A 15,158-nucleotide genomic window follows, 5' to 3' on the forward strand; every position below is an offset into this window, starting at 1 on the left:
CAGCTGAAGAAATCCCTATAAAGCAAGGCAGCAGAGTGGAGAAAGGCTTTCTCATCTTGTTGGGTTACACAGAGAGAATTTCCCCACAATGGCCTTCAACGGACATTATGAACTACAGAGCCAGGAGAATTTTGCACCGTTTATGAAAGCTATTGGTGAGTGTAAAGGCTTTCAGTGTGCTTGTGTGTTTCAAATCATGACATAAAATTCTAAGGTATTAACATAGTGTCTGAGGTCAATGTAAATGTGTTCATTAGGCAAGCCAAAAGTTAAACAAGCAACTTCAGTTGCTCGTACTGTATAGGCTAAGACTTGACTGTTTCAACTGTTAGCAAAATGTTTGAGTTAAAACTGGTTTCCTATACAGAGAAAGTGAGGTGGCTCCTGATCTTGTGTGATGGCTATGAATGGTCAGTCTATTTGCCTTCTCTCTGAATTTGTGATCGATGGCAGAGAAAACACCAGGAGCGATGTGGAGCAGGCAGGGAATTCTGTGTCAACTGTAATAATGCCACATAAAACCCAAGATTGATCCCAGCAGCTCCATATCAGACAACTCGTGAGCACAACCCTTGTGTTGATGAGTCAGTACCACATTTTCAGGGATTCTACAAATAAGCTTTCTTAGATATCAAACAACTAGCTTACCAAAAAAGTACCTGCTTTATAGCTGTAAGGAGGAATAAGGAGAGGCTGGATAGACTGGGACATTTTTCCCCATAGGAGACATATGGCAAGAAGGCATATGGCATGCTTTCCTTCATTGGGCGGGGTATTGAGTACTAGAGTTGACAGATCATGTTGCAGTTGTATAGGACTTTGGTTCGGCCACATTTGGAGTACTGTGTACAGTTCTGGTCGCCACATTACCAAAAGGATGTGGATGCTTTGGATAGGGTGCAGAGGAGGTTCACCAGGATGTTACCTGGTATGGAGGGTGCTAGCTATGAAGAGAGGTTGAGTAGATTAGGATTATTTTCATTAGAAAGACGGAGGTTGAGGGGGGACCTGATTGAGGTCTACAAAATCATGAGGGGTATAGACAGGGTGGATAGAAAAAAGCTTTTTCCCAGAGTGGGGGACTCAATTACTAGGAGTCATGAGTTCAAAGTGAGAGGAGGAAAGTTTAAGGGAGATATGCGTGGAAAGTTCTTTACACAGAGGGTGGTGGGCACCTGGAACACGTTGCCAGCGGAGATGGTAGACGCAGACATGTTAGCGTCTTTTAAGATATATTTGGACAGGTACATGGATGGGCAGGGAGCAAATGGACACAGACCGTTAGAAAATAGAAGACAGGTTAGACAGAGGATCTTGATCGGCGCAGGCTTGGAGGGCCGAAGGGCCCATTCCTGTGCTGTAGGTTTCTTTGTTTCTTTGTTGAGACTGAGGGGCGGCCTTACAGAGGTCTGTAAAGTCATGTGGGGTATAGATAAGGTAGGTGGTCGACAGCTTTTCCCCACAGTAGGGGAGTCAAAGACTAGACAGCATTGGTTTAAGGTGAGAGGGAAGAGATACACAAGGGCCCAGTGGGGCAATTTTTTCACTCAGAGGATGATGAGTGTCTGGAACAGGCTGCCTGATGTCGTCTTGGAGGCAAGTACAGTTTTGCCATTTAAGAAAAATTTGGACAGGTACATGGATGGGATATGGACCAAATGCAGGAAAATAGGACTAGATTAATTGTGAAAATTGGGCAGCACAGAGAAGTTGGGTCGAATTTCAAAAACAAAGTTGCTGGAAAAGCTCAGCAGGTCTGGCAGCCTCTGTGAAGAAAAGAATCAGGGTTAATGTTTCGAATCCGGGGAACAGCCAGTTTTCATGTTGTGAACCTCTATGACTCTATCCACTTTAAACAGTTCTGACCGTGCACAAATACAGTTAAAGGCATTTTCTCACAGCTTAATGTACAGCCTTTCCATTCTCCACTTGTTGTAGTTCTAGCATATGTCCAGATAAACTTAGGAAACATTCTAACTAGCTGAAAAATTGGATCCCCTGCACTATTAAATTCGCAATTCAGCTTCTGAACTGAATTGATTATTTTCATCATATTCTGTCAATCTGTATCTGTAGCTACAAATGCGATGCGTTTAACTACAATAACCAACAGTCATCTATTTATTTCAATATTGCGTTTAGAAACCTGAAGCCTGCACCTTTCTACCTCTACCTTCTATTCCTTTTGAGCAAATAGTGAAATATCAAGGCTTGCTAACCAATTGATCAATTTCCAAAGTGAAAGAAGGCAATTGCTTTAAATCAAAAAGCGACACTTTAGGAGGTCTAATCTGAGACACATGATTGAAACCTAGGAGGAGACCATTAGATCAAAATATTCTCCATTACGACGGCTCTCCATCAACCGGACCTAATTTGATACCTATTGGTCACGACATAGCAGTTAAAGTTGAATAGAATCAAAGTGTTGCCTTCAGTTTAGTTACCAGTCTTTGGTCATTCTGTAACCACTGAGTTAAGGTTATTGGTTCAAGTCCAGCACCAAACAAAGGACACTCTAATACCATGATGAAGGAATGCTGCATGATCTGAGACACTCTTTCATCAATCCAAGGTCCTGTCTGCCTTCAGCAGAGTGCATTACATGACTGAAACATTTTGTATAGTGATTGACACAACTACCAAATAGCTCACAAAGTTTTACCGTCTGATGTACTTTGAAGGGTGGTGCATGAAACACAGAAAATTAATATGCAGGTACAGCAGGCACTAAGGAAAGAAAATGGAATTTTGACATTTATCACTATATAAGTAAGAAAGTGGTGCTGTAACTGTACAAGGCATTAGTGAGACCACACCTGGAATACTCCATACAATTTTGTCTCTTAGTTGAGGAGGGATGTAGTTGAATTGGAGGCAGTTGGGAGGAGGCTCACCTGATAGATTCCACAGATGAGTAATTTGTCTTATGAAGAAAGATTGAACTCTTTAGGCCTATACTCTCGAGAGTTTTGGATGACACTATGGTTAGCACTGCTGCCTCACAGCACCAGGGACCCAGATTTGATTCCAGTCACGGATGACTGTGAGTTTGCACATTCTCCCTGTGTCTGTGTGGATTTCCTCTGGATACTCCAGTTTCCTCTCACAGTCCAAAGATCCAAAGATCCCACAGGTTAGGTGGACTGACCATGCTAAATCACCCGTAGTGTCCAAGGATGTGCTGGCTAGGTGGACTAGCCACAGGAATTGCAGAGAAATGGCAGGGGGGTTGGGTTCTGGTGAGATGCTCTTCAGAGGGTTTGTGTGGACTCAATGGGCCAAATGGCCTGCTTCCACATTGTAGGGAATCTCTGGTTCTGTGAATAAGAGGAGATCTAAGAGTTGTGTGAGTTTCTAAAGGGGAGTGATAAAGTAAATGTAGAAAGGATGTTTCCCCTTGCAGTGCACTGCTTCCAAATGGTGCATGGGATCTTTCACATTGCTGTAAGTAACTAAATGGGGCCTTGGTTTAAAGTCTTGTCAAAAGGCAGAACTCTGACTGTGCAGTGGTCCCTCAGTATGCTTCTGGTATGTAAACCTCAATCCTTAGAGGTCACAGAACCAAATCTGACAGTTGACTATCCTTTGAAAGTGTGTCATTGATTGTAAATAACATGAGTAAGTAAACACTGTGATCTTTCAGAGATTGACATATGTTGTAATATTATAACTGCCATAATGCCCACTATAAAGCTGATGTTAAAATCTAATTAACAAGCGAACAAAAATAAAGAATCAATTTTCATCAGTCCCAAATAAATTAATTATACTCCTTCGATAGCACAGTACTTGAATATTGGTGAGCAAAGCTGTTCATCTGATACTCATCAGGATATTCCACAAGAATATAACTTCAAAATGAGAACCAATATCTATGTTACATGAGAGGGAATGATAAGTGATTGTCAAGTGGACTCTGATTGGAAGAGGTATTGCCATGGAGAATGCAGTCATTAGCGCCAAATGACAATTAACAGCTCAATTTTAAATTTTAAACCAGGCAATTTGACTTTATTTGGTCAAGCAATTGATCTGTGAAATGGACAAGCTAATGGCTGTCATCTACTTCATTGACTTAAGTTCTTTGAGAAGATGACCAAACAGGTAGATGAGAGTAAACCGGTTGATGTGGTGTATATGGATTTCAGCAACGCGTTCAATCAGGTCCCCCACAATAGGCTATTGTACAGAATGCGGAGGAATGGGATTGTGGGAGATATAGCAGTTTGGTTCGGAAATTGGCTTGCTGAAAGAAGACAGAGGGTGGTAGTTGATGGGAAATGTTCATCCTGGAGACCAGTTACTAGTGGTGTACCGCAAGGGTCGGTGTTGAGTCCACTGCTGTTTGTCATTTTTATAAATGACCTGGATAAGGGCGTAGAAGGATGGGTTAGTAAATTTGCAGACGACACTAAGGTCAATGGAGTTGTGGATAGTGACGAAGGATGCTGTAGGTTGCAGAGAGACATAGATAAGCTGCAGAGCTGGGCTGAGAGGTGGCAAATGGAGTTTAATGCAGACAAGTGTGAGGTGATGCACTTTGGTAGGAGTAACCGGAAGGCAAAGTACAGGGCTAATGGTAAGATTCTTAGCAGTGTAGATGAGCAGAGCGATCTCGGTGTCCATGTACACAGATCATTGAAAGTTGCGACCCAGGTTGGCAGGGTTGTTAAGAAGGCATACAGTGTTTTAGCTTTTATTAATAGAGGGATCGAGTTCCGGAACCAAGAGGTTATGGTGAAGCTGTATAAAACTCTGGTGCGGCCGCACTTGGAGTATTGTGTCCAGTTCTGGTCACCGCATTATAAGAAGGATGTGGAAGCTTTGGAAAGGGTGCAGAGGAGATTTACTAGGATGTTGCCTGGTATGGAGGGAAGGTCTTACGAGGAAAGGCTGAGGGACTTGAGGCCGTTTTCATTAGAGAGAAGGAGGTTGAGAGGTGACTTAATTGAAACATATAAAATAATCAGAGGGTTAGATAGGGTGGATAGGGAGAGCCTTTTTCCTAGGATGGTGACGGTCAGCACGAGGGGGCATAGTTTTAAATTGAGGGGTGAAAGATATAGGACAGATGTCAGAGGTAGTTTCTTTACTCAGAGAGTAGTAAGGGAATGGAACGCTTTGCCTGCAACGGTAATAGATTCACCAACTTTAAGTACATTTAGGTCGTCATTGGACAAGCATATGGACGTACATGGAATAGTGTAGGTTAGATGGGCTTGAGATCGGTATGACAGGTCAGCACAACATCGAGGGCCAAAGGGCCTGTACTGTGCTGTAATGTTCTATGTTCTATGTTTTATAAAAATCAGGGCCCTGTCTACTAATATATGTTGCATCCATTATGTTTGACTAATGTCCTTCCAGGAGGAAGACTGCTATCCTTACCTGGTTTGGCCTACTTGTGACTCCTGACCCATTGTAATGTGTTTGATTATTAACTGCTCTTTCAGATGGACAATAAATGCTGACCTAGCCAGCAATGCCCTCATCCTCTGAATGAATAAAAAGAATGTGCGAGTGTGTCATATTGTGAACCTGATTGATACGCTTAAATTAATTGACCGTGTAATTATCTGCACACTCTGGAATATCCAATAAATGTGGGCAAATTGCAGAATCACATCTTATGTTGGTCACTATGTTGTAAGTTTTACAAGTGTGAGATGTTTGGGTAAGGTCAGTACCTTGCTTGGTGCAAGCAACCAAATAAATATGATCTAACAATCTTTGGGATACTTGGCCAATCTTCCTGCATCACACTGGCACTGAAATTCTTGTATCACATTACTCATTTTTCATTTTTCATTTTGCCTTTTGATTCATTTACCTTCTGAGCTCAAGCCCTGGGAGGGGACCTTAACGTCTGATTCCTCTCCATATCCTTTGATCTTTTTAGCCCTTCATCTTTCTTGAAAGTCTTCAATGTTTTAGCATCAACAGTTCCCTGTGACAGAGAATTCCACAAACTCACCACTCTTAAGTGAAGAAATTTCTCCTCTTCATGCCCTAAATAGCCTACCCCATACCCTGGCCCTGTGACTCCTTGTTCTGGACTTACAGGTCTCCAAGAATGTCCTCCTACATCTCTGTCCTGTCTTACCCTGTTCAATTGTATAGACTTCTATGAGCTCCTCCTCCATTCTTCTGAGCTCAATTCAATATAGTTTTAAGCAATCTAGTCTCTATCCCTACATCAGTCCCACCATCCCAGGAATGACTGGTGAAGGGAGAGGCACTAGCCTTGCTTTATTACATTTGTCTACACGATTCTCAATCTCATCTCTCAAGCTATATTCAAATCTTGAACCCATTCTGCCTTTGGTTTGACAATTTTTCAGGCCCTCTCTATTCTTCTGTTCACTTCCATCTCTCCCATTGTGAAGTCTTTGATTATTCAAACGTGTCAGTTCCTATCAATAATCCTGTTGATCTTCTGCAATTTCCAGGACTCTCAGACGATTTGATTGAAAAAGGGAAGGACAGAAAAAGCACTTCAGAAATTGTCGAAACTGGAGACCACTTTAAAATCACCGTCACAACGGGCAGTCAAGTGCTGGTTAATGAGTTTACAATTGGAAAGGAGACTGAAATAGAATCTCCCACAGGAGAAAAAATTAAGGTAACCCTTCCCTCCATTAACTATGAAGGGCATATATTCAGCTCAATTTTCAGGCTGTTAGCTGTATTTGACTGTGCAGTTCTGTGGCTTAATTTTATATGTCTATTATTCTTAACTAAAGGCTCAAACTGAGATAATGAAATACAGCAAAGAAGGAAGTTTACATAGAACATAGAACATTACAGCCTATGAGACTGCGCTAGTATTTTGAAAGAGCTAACCACTTAGTGTCACTCTCTTAATCGTTCACCATAACATTGCAACCTCTCTGCTCTGACTGCGCATCCAATTTCTTCTGTGTCTATTCTAAGGAAGAATCACAGGATGGTTTCAGCACAGCATGAGTCCCTTCAGCCATCCAAGAGCCATGCATATTCTCTTAAAGAGCAATTTAGATTCCCCACCCAATCCCTTCCCCCCCACCCTCTTTTTCTGTAGCCCTCCAATTTTTTTTCTTTAAGCCATGCAGTCATTAAGGTCTGCATCATGGAAACAGTCCTTTTGGCCCAAGTTGCCCATGCTGCCCAGTTTCCATAATTTAAACCAGTCCCATTTGCCTGGTCCACATCCCTCCATACCTACCCCATCCACATACCTGTCCAAATGCCCCAGTTGAATTGGCCTCCACTATACTGCTTGACAATGCAAACCATGCCCTAATCACTCGACAGATAAGAATGACTTTTCCTGGTATTGCCTTTAGTTCTTTTGCCAAATGTCAGTTTAACCTGCGGGACTCATGCAACAATTTTTACATGAACTGGGTGAGATTCTGCAACTTTTATATGATTTATATGATTGAAAAGTATTAATTCCAGTTCTTGTATGGAATAGCCTGACTAGTGAGCAGGCATTTATATGAAGCATCAGCAAAGTGAAAAACACACAGCAAATCCAAAATGCAATGTACCGGAATGAGGCAGTGCCTCACCAGGTTGATAAGGCTGGCCGGATAAGCAAGAGCCCAGTGCTTATTTACTTTATAACATGTTATTTGCTACAGTAGCTGCTCACAATTTCTTTCTCTGATGGAAACCAAATGCAGACTGAGTGACTGCTTTGCTCAGTCCACCTGCAGGATCCTAAGCTTCTGATCACTTGCCAATTCAATATCCCACCCTGTTCTCACACTCACATCTCTGCAGCTACAGTGAAGCTCACTGCAAACTGAACAAACAGCACCTCACTTTCTGTTCAGACACTTTACAACCTTCATTAAGTTCGCAACTTCACACGACAAGATGGGAATCCTTTTTCATAAACACCACCCCTTTCCCCTAGTGTCAGTTTCATGTTTTTCACGGTTTTGCTTTCAGTCAGAGCTCACTTTTATTCTGTCATGGCTTTGCAATAACCAGCTATCAACAGCCAGGGGGCTCCCACTGACATGAAACTGAACTGGACTAGCCACATAAACACAGTGGTTACAGGGGCAGGTCAGAAGCTAGGAATCCTGTGGCAGGTAACTCACCTCTTGACTCCCCAAAGCCTGGCACAAGTCAGAAGTGTGATGGAATACTCCCCACTGAGAGTCATCAATCTGCTCGGCATGGAAAGATACCATTTCGGCCTGTCTCATCTGTACCAACCAGATATCCCAACGTAATCTATTCCGCTTTGCCAGCACTTGGCCCACATCACTCTAAACCCTTCCAATTCATGTACACATCCAGATGCCTTTTAAATGTTGTAATTGTACCAGCCTCCACCACTTCCTCTGGCAGCCCATCCCATGCACACACCATCCCGTGCATGAAACCTTAGGTCCCTTTTATATCTTTCCCTTCTCACCTTAAACCCTTGCCTTCTAGTTTTAGACTCCCTTACCCTGGGGAAAAAGACCTTTACTATTCGCCCTATCCATGATTTTATAAAAACACTATATGATCACCCCTCAGCCTCTGATTCTCCAGGGAACATAGACATAGCCTATTCAGCCTCTCTCTATAACTCAAACCCTCCAACCCCAGCAGCATCCTTGTAAATCTTTTCTGAATCCTTTCAAGTTGCACAACATCTTTCTTATAGTAGGGAGACCAGAACTGATTGCAGTCTTCTAAAAGTGGCCTCACCAATGTCCTGTACAGCTGCAACATGACCTTCCAACTGCCATGCTCAATGCACTGACCAATAAAGGCCAGCATACCAAATGCCTTCTTCACCACCCTGTCTATCTGTGACTCTACCTTTGAGAAACTATGAACCTGCATCCCAGGGTCTCTGTTTGGCAACACTCCCCAGGACCCTACCACTAAGTGTATAAGCCCTGGCCTGGTTTGTCTTATCAAAATACAACACCTCATACTTATCTGTATTGAACTCCATCTGCCTCTGATCAAGGCCCCGTTGTACTTTGCAATAACTTTCGTTACTGTCCACTACATGCACTTGCATTACATACACTACATACACACAACATTTGTGAGGTGATTCATTTCGGAAGGACAAACTTGAAAGCAGCACACAGGGTTAACTGAAAGATTCTTGGCAGTGTAGAGAAGCAGAGGGATCTTGGGGTTCATGTCCACAGTTCCCTGAAAGCTGCCACCCAGGAGGATAGAGTTGTTAAGAAGGCGTATGGTGTGTTAGCTTTTATAAATAGACAGATTGAGTTCAAGAGCCGTAAAGTTATGTTCCAGCTATACAAAAGCCTGGTTTGGACACATCTGGAGTATTGTGTCCAGTTCTGGTTGGCTCATTACAGGAAAGGTGTGGAAGCATTGGAAAAGGTGCACAGGAGATTTACCAGGATGCTGCCTGGAATGGAGGGAAGATCTTACGAGGAAAGGTTGAGAGAGCTGGGGCTTTTCTCTTGAGAACAATGAAGGATGAGAGGTGACCCGATAGAGGTGTACAAAATGATCAGAGGTATGGATAGAGTAGACAGCCAGAGACGTTTTCCGAGAGTGGAGGTAGCTATTATGAGGGGGCATAGTTTTAAAGTGAGTGGAGGTAGATATAGGGAAGACGTCAGAGGTAGGTTCTTTACTCAGAGAGCGGTCGGAACATGGAATGCATAACCAGAGAGGGTAGCAGAGTCGGCCTCATTAGGGGCATTTAAGCCGCTATTAGATACACATATGTATGATAGTATTAGATAGGGGTGGAGGTTAGATAGTCCTTAGGATTAGGGTAAACGTTCGGCACAACGTCGTGAGCCGAAGGGCCTGTACTGTTCTATGTTCTATAGAACATATAGAACATTACAGCACAGTACAGGCCCTTCAGCCCTCGATGTTGTGCCGACCTGTCATACCGATCTGAAGCCCATCTAACCTACTCTATTCCATGTACGTCCATATGCTTATCCAATGACGACTTAAATGTACCTAAAGTTGGCGAATCTACTATCGTTGCAGGCAAAGCGTTCCATTCCCTTACTACTCTCTGAGTAAAGAAACTACCTCTGACATCTGTCCTATATCTTTCACCCCTCAATTTAAAGCTGTGACCCCTCGTGCTCGCCGTCACCATCCTAGGAAAAAGGCTCTCCCTATCCACCCTATCTAACCCTCTGATTATTTTATATGTTTCAATTAAGTCACCTCTCAACCTTCTTCTCTCTAATGAAAACAGCCTCAAGTCCCTCAGCCTTTCCTCGTAAGACCTTCCCTCCATACCAGGCAACACCCTAGTAAATCTCCTCTGCACCCTTTCCAAAGCTTTCACATCCTTCTTATAATGCGGTGACCAGAACTGTATGCAATACTCCAAGTGCAGCCGCACCAGAGTTTTGTACAGCTTCACCATAACCTCTTGGTTCCGGAACTCGATCCCTCTATTAATAAAAGCTAAAACACTGTATGCCTTCTTAACAGCCCTGTCAACCTGGGTGGCAACTTTCAATGATCGGTGTACATGGACACCGAGATCTCTCTGCTCATCTACACTACCAAGAATCTTACCATTAGCCCAGTACTTTGCATTCCGGTTACTCCTACCAAAGTGCATCACCTCACACTTGTCTGCATTAAACTCCATTTGCCACCTCTCAGCCCAGCTCTGCAGCTTATCTATGTCTCTCTGCAAGCTACCAATTCTGTACCAATTTTGGTGTTATCTGCAAACTTACTAACCATACCTTGGATTTTCACATTCAAATCATTAACGTAAATGATGAAAAGCAATGGACCCAACACTGATCCTTGCGGCACATACCTGGTCACAGGTCTCTAGTCCATAAAACAACTCTCTACCACCATCTGTCTCCTACCTTCAAGCTAATTTTATACCCAAATGGCTAGCTGTCTCTGGATTCCTTGTGATCTAATCTTGCTCACAGTGTGCCATGAAGAACCTTGTCAAAAACCTTGATGAAGTCCATACAGGCAACATTCACCACCCTGCCTTCATCAATCTTCATTGTCACTTCTTCAAAAAACTCAATCAAATTAGAGAGGCACTATTTCCCTTGCACAAAGCCATGTTGACTATCTCTAATCAGTCCTTGCCTTTCTAAATATGCATAAATCCTACCCCTCAGAATCCCTTCCAACAACTTACCCGTCACATAAGGCTCACTGGTCTACAATTCCCTCACTTTTCCTTACCACCTTTCTTAATTAATGGCACTCCATAGGCCAGTCTCCAGTCTTCTCGCACCTCACCTGTGGCTATTGATGATACAAATATCTCAGCAAAGGGCTCAACAATCTCTTCTCTTGCTTCCCACAAAGTTCGAAGTTAAACCTGGTTAGGCCTTGGGATTTGTCCTCCTTTATGTGTTTGAAGACATCCAGCACTTCCTCCTCCGTAATATGGACTCTTTTCAAGATATCACAATATATTTTTGCAATTTCTGTAACTTCAATATCCTTCTTCACAGTGAATACTGACATGGCATGGTGTGAGGGTGGCGCGGTCACTCAGTGGTTAGCGCTGCAGCCTCACAGCGCCAGGGACCCGAGTTCAATTACAGTCTCAGACGACTGTCTGTGTGGAGTTTGCACATTCTCCCTGTGTCTGTATGGGTTTCCTCCGGGTGCTCTGGCTTCCTCCCACAGTCCAATGATGCGAAGGGTAGGTGGATTGTCCATGCTAAATTGTCTGTAGTGCCCAGGGATGTGTAAATTTGGTGGATTAACCATGGGGCTTACAGGGACAACATGGGGGGTTGGGAGGGATTCATGATAACATCATGAGGAGCTGGAAGAACACAGCAGGCCAGGCAGCATCAGAGGAGCGGGAAAGTTGATGTTTCGGGTTGGGACCTTTCCCGAAACGTCAGCTTTCCAGCTCCTCTGTGCTGCCTGGCCTGCTGTGCTCTTCCAGAGTTGGTGTATCCTTGTTTGGCCAAATTACCTGTTTCCACACTACAGGGATTCTATGGCAATACTTGTTTGGTATCTCCACCATCTCTTATGGTTCCAGACACAGGCAGTCTTGTTGATCTTCAAGGGCGCCATTCTCTAACAAGTTACACTTTTTCCTTTAATATATTCATAGAATCTATTTGGATTCTCCTTAACCCTATTTGCCAAAGCAACCTCATGTGCTCATTTTGCCCTCCTGATTTCCCCCCTGAGTATACTCTTAATACCCTCATACTCCTTGAGGAATTCACTTGATTCCAGCTGGTTATACCTACCATATGCCTCTTTCTTGATGTTGACCAGAGCCTCAAATTCTCCAGTCGTCCAGCATTCCCTACACCTACCAGCCTTACCCTTCACACTAACAGGAAGATAATATTTCTGGACTCATATCATCTCATTTTTGAAAGCCTCCCATTTTCCAATCATCTTTTTATCTGTGAATAGCCCCTCCCAAACAACTTTGGAAAGCTCTTGCCTAATACTGTCGAAATTCTCCATACTCCCATTTCGAACTTTAACTTCTAGATCCAGTCTATCCTTTTCCATATCTGTTTTAAAACTAATAGAATTATGATAACTGGCTCCCAAAGAGCTCCCCCACTGACACTTCAGTTACCTCACCTGCCTTAGTTCCCAAGAGTAGGTCACATTTTGCACGTCCTCTAGTAGGTACTGAATCAGAAAATTTTCTTGTACACACTTAACGAATTCCTCTCCATCCAAACCCTTGACACTATGGTACTCCCAGTCTATGTTAAGAAAGTTAAAATCCCCTACTATTAACACACTATTATTCTCACATTTGACTGAGATCTCCCTATAAATTTGCTTCTCAATTTCCTGCTGACCATCACGAGATCTATAGTACAATCTCAATAAAGTGAGCAACTTTTTATTATTTCTAATTCCACCTTAACAACTTAAATGGACATACTCCCAGGAATAAGAGATAGCACAGTGTGGAGGCTGGAGGAGCACAGCAGGCCAGACAGCACAGAGGAGCAGGAAAGCTGACGTTTCGGGAAAGGTCTCAACCCGAAACATCAACTTTCCTGCTCCTCTGATGCTGCCTGGCCTCCTGTGCTCCTCCAGCTCCTCATGATGTTATCTCTGACCCCAGCATTGGCAGTTCTTACAATCTCTGATGCTCCCATGAATATTCCCCTTAAATACAACAGTAATGTTATACCTAATCAAAATTTTTATGCTGCAGCTGTACAAAACTCTGGTGCGGCCGCACTTGGAGTATTGCGTACAGTTCTGGTCACTGCATCATAAGAAGGATGTGGAAGCTTTGGAAAGGGTGCAGAGGAGATTTACTAGGATGTTGCCTGGTATGGAGGGAAGGTCTTACGAGGAAAGGCTGAGGGACTTGAGGCTGTTCTCATTAGAGAGAAGAAGGTAGAGAGGTGACTTAATTGAAACATATAAAATAATCAGAGGGTTAGATAGGGTCGGTAGAGAGAGCCTTTTTCCTAGGATGGTGACAGCGAGCACGAAGGGGCATAGCTTTAAATTGAGGGGTGAAAGATATAGGACAGAAGTCAGAGGTAGTTTCTTTACTCAGAGAGTAGTAAGGGAATGGAACGCTTTGCCTGCAACGGTAGTAGATTCACCAACTTTAGGTACATTTAAGTCGTCATTGGATAAGCATATGGACGCACATGGAATAGTGTAGGTTAGATGGGCTTGAGATCGGTATGACAGGTCGGCACAACATCGAGGGCTGAAGGGCCTGTACTGTGCTGTAATGTTCTATGTTCTAAAAATGCCATCCCCCATTGTCCCTTGGCCCTATTTCTATTCTTCCTGCAGCATAACTATCCTGGAACATTAAGCTACCTGTCCTCTTTTCTGTCACAGCTATGATATCTCATTGCCATGTTCCCAACCATACCCTAAGTTCATGTGCCTTACCTACAGGCCTCTTGCATTGAAATAAATTCAGTTTAATTTGCCAGTCTTATCTTGTTTTCTGTACTACTCTTACCTGACTCAACTATTTAATTTGCACCTCTTCTCAACTGTACCAGCCTCAGACTTATCTCTTTTTCTCTCTATCTCTTTGGGTTCTCCTGCCACAACCACCCACCCCCCTCCCTACCTCCCCACCTACACTCACCTCTGCAGGCTCCATCCCCACCTCTTTAACTTATCTGCCCCCTCTCCACCTATCTTCTCCTCTATCCATTTTCGATCCACCTCCCTCTCTCTCCCTATTTATTTCAGATCTCTCTCCTCCTCCCCCTGTTCTGATGAAGGGTCTCGGCCCGAAGGATCAGCTTTTGTGCTCCTCTGATGGTGCTTGGCCTGCTGTGTTCACCCAGCTTCACACTTTGTTATCTTGGATTCTCCAGCATCTGCAGTTCCTATTATCTCTGATACAACTTCATTCTACTAAAGCCATTTGTGCACTTAACAATCAACAAACCCAGAAAATTGCACAGTCTTACTGCTCTAAAACTACTGCTCTAAGATAACAATACCGATGTTTTATTTTTAATCAAGAGACAGATCTCCTCTCACCCTACTCACTATTATAGATTAACAAAGAAAAACTAAGATTTATAAGTTTTATAAGGTTTGAAGACAAACACTTAGCTGCTTCAGGCTCTGAAATCCTGAAACTCCCAGCTACAGTTCCAATAATGAGGTCTCTCTCAGGCCAACTGTGAAATTTGGCTGTAGCTCCAACTACACCCAAGAAGCTTGACACATCCAGGACAAAACAGCCCGCTTGGTTTTTACCACATCCACGAGCAGACAGTTTCTGTGCCACTGATGCATGGTAGCAGCGTTGTGCACCATTTACAAGATGCACTGCACAACTTCATCAAAAATCCTTACAGCAAAACCTTCCAATCTCACAATCACTTACATCAAGGAGGTCAAGGACAGCTGATACATGGGAATGTCATCCTCAAGCCACTCATCATCCTGACTTGGACGTATAGTGCTGTTCATTCAGTGTGGCGGGTCAAAATCCTGGAATTCTCTCCCTAATGCTGTTGAGGGCCTACCTGCTGCATGTGGACTGCAGCAGTTCAAGAAAGCAACTCAAGCCTTCTCAAGGGCAACTCAGGATGGAAATAGATACTGCCCGGGCCAGCAATGCCCACATCCAATGAATAATCTAAAAACAAATTGTGAGAGTAGGAATAGGAGGCTGAAGCAGATGAATGTGTGGCTGAGGAGCTGGTGTAGGGGGCAGGGATTTG

The 15,158-nt window shown here is 43.4% G+C and overlaps 1 protein-coding gene across 1 annotated transcript in view; it reads left to right on the forward strand.

Annotated features, from left to right (window-relative positions):
- The window catches only part of LOC125455339 (fatty acid-binding protein, liver-like), a 21,989-nt gene continuing 6,831 nt past the window's right edge, over positions 1-15,158 (forward strand). The window contains exons 1-2 of the mRNA XM_048537120.1: positions 1-155; positions 6,453-6,625. Of these exons, the coding sequence (XP_048393077.1) occupies positions 89-155; positions 6,453-6,625 (240 nt within the window). The 5' untranslated portion in view covers positions 1-88. The remainder of the gene's footprint in view (positions 156-6,452; positions 6,626-15,158) is intronic.

The sequence above is a fragment of the Stegostoma tigrinum genome, chromosome 1 (assembly GCF_030684315.1).
Source record: "Stegostoma tigrinum isolate sSteTig4 chromosome 1, sSteTig4.hap1, whole genome shotgun sequence".
Taxonomy (NCBI): Eukaryota; Metazoa; Chordata; class Chondrichthyes; order Orectolobiformes; family Stegostomatidae; genus Stegostoma; species Stegostoma tigrinum.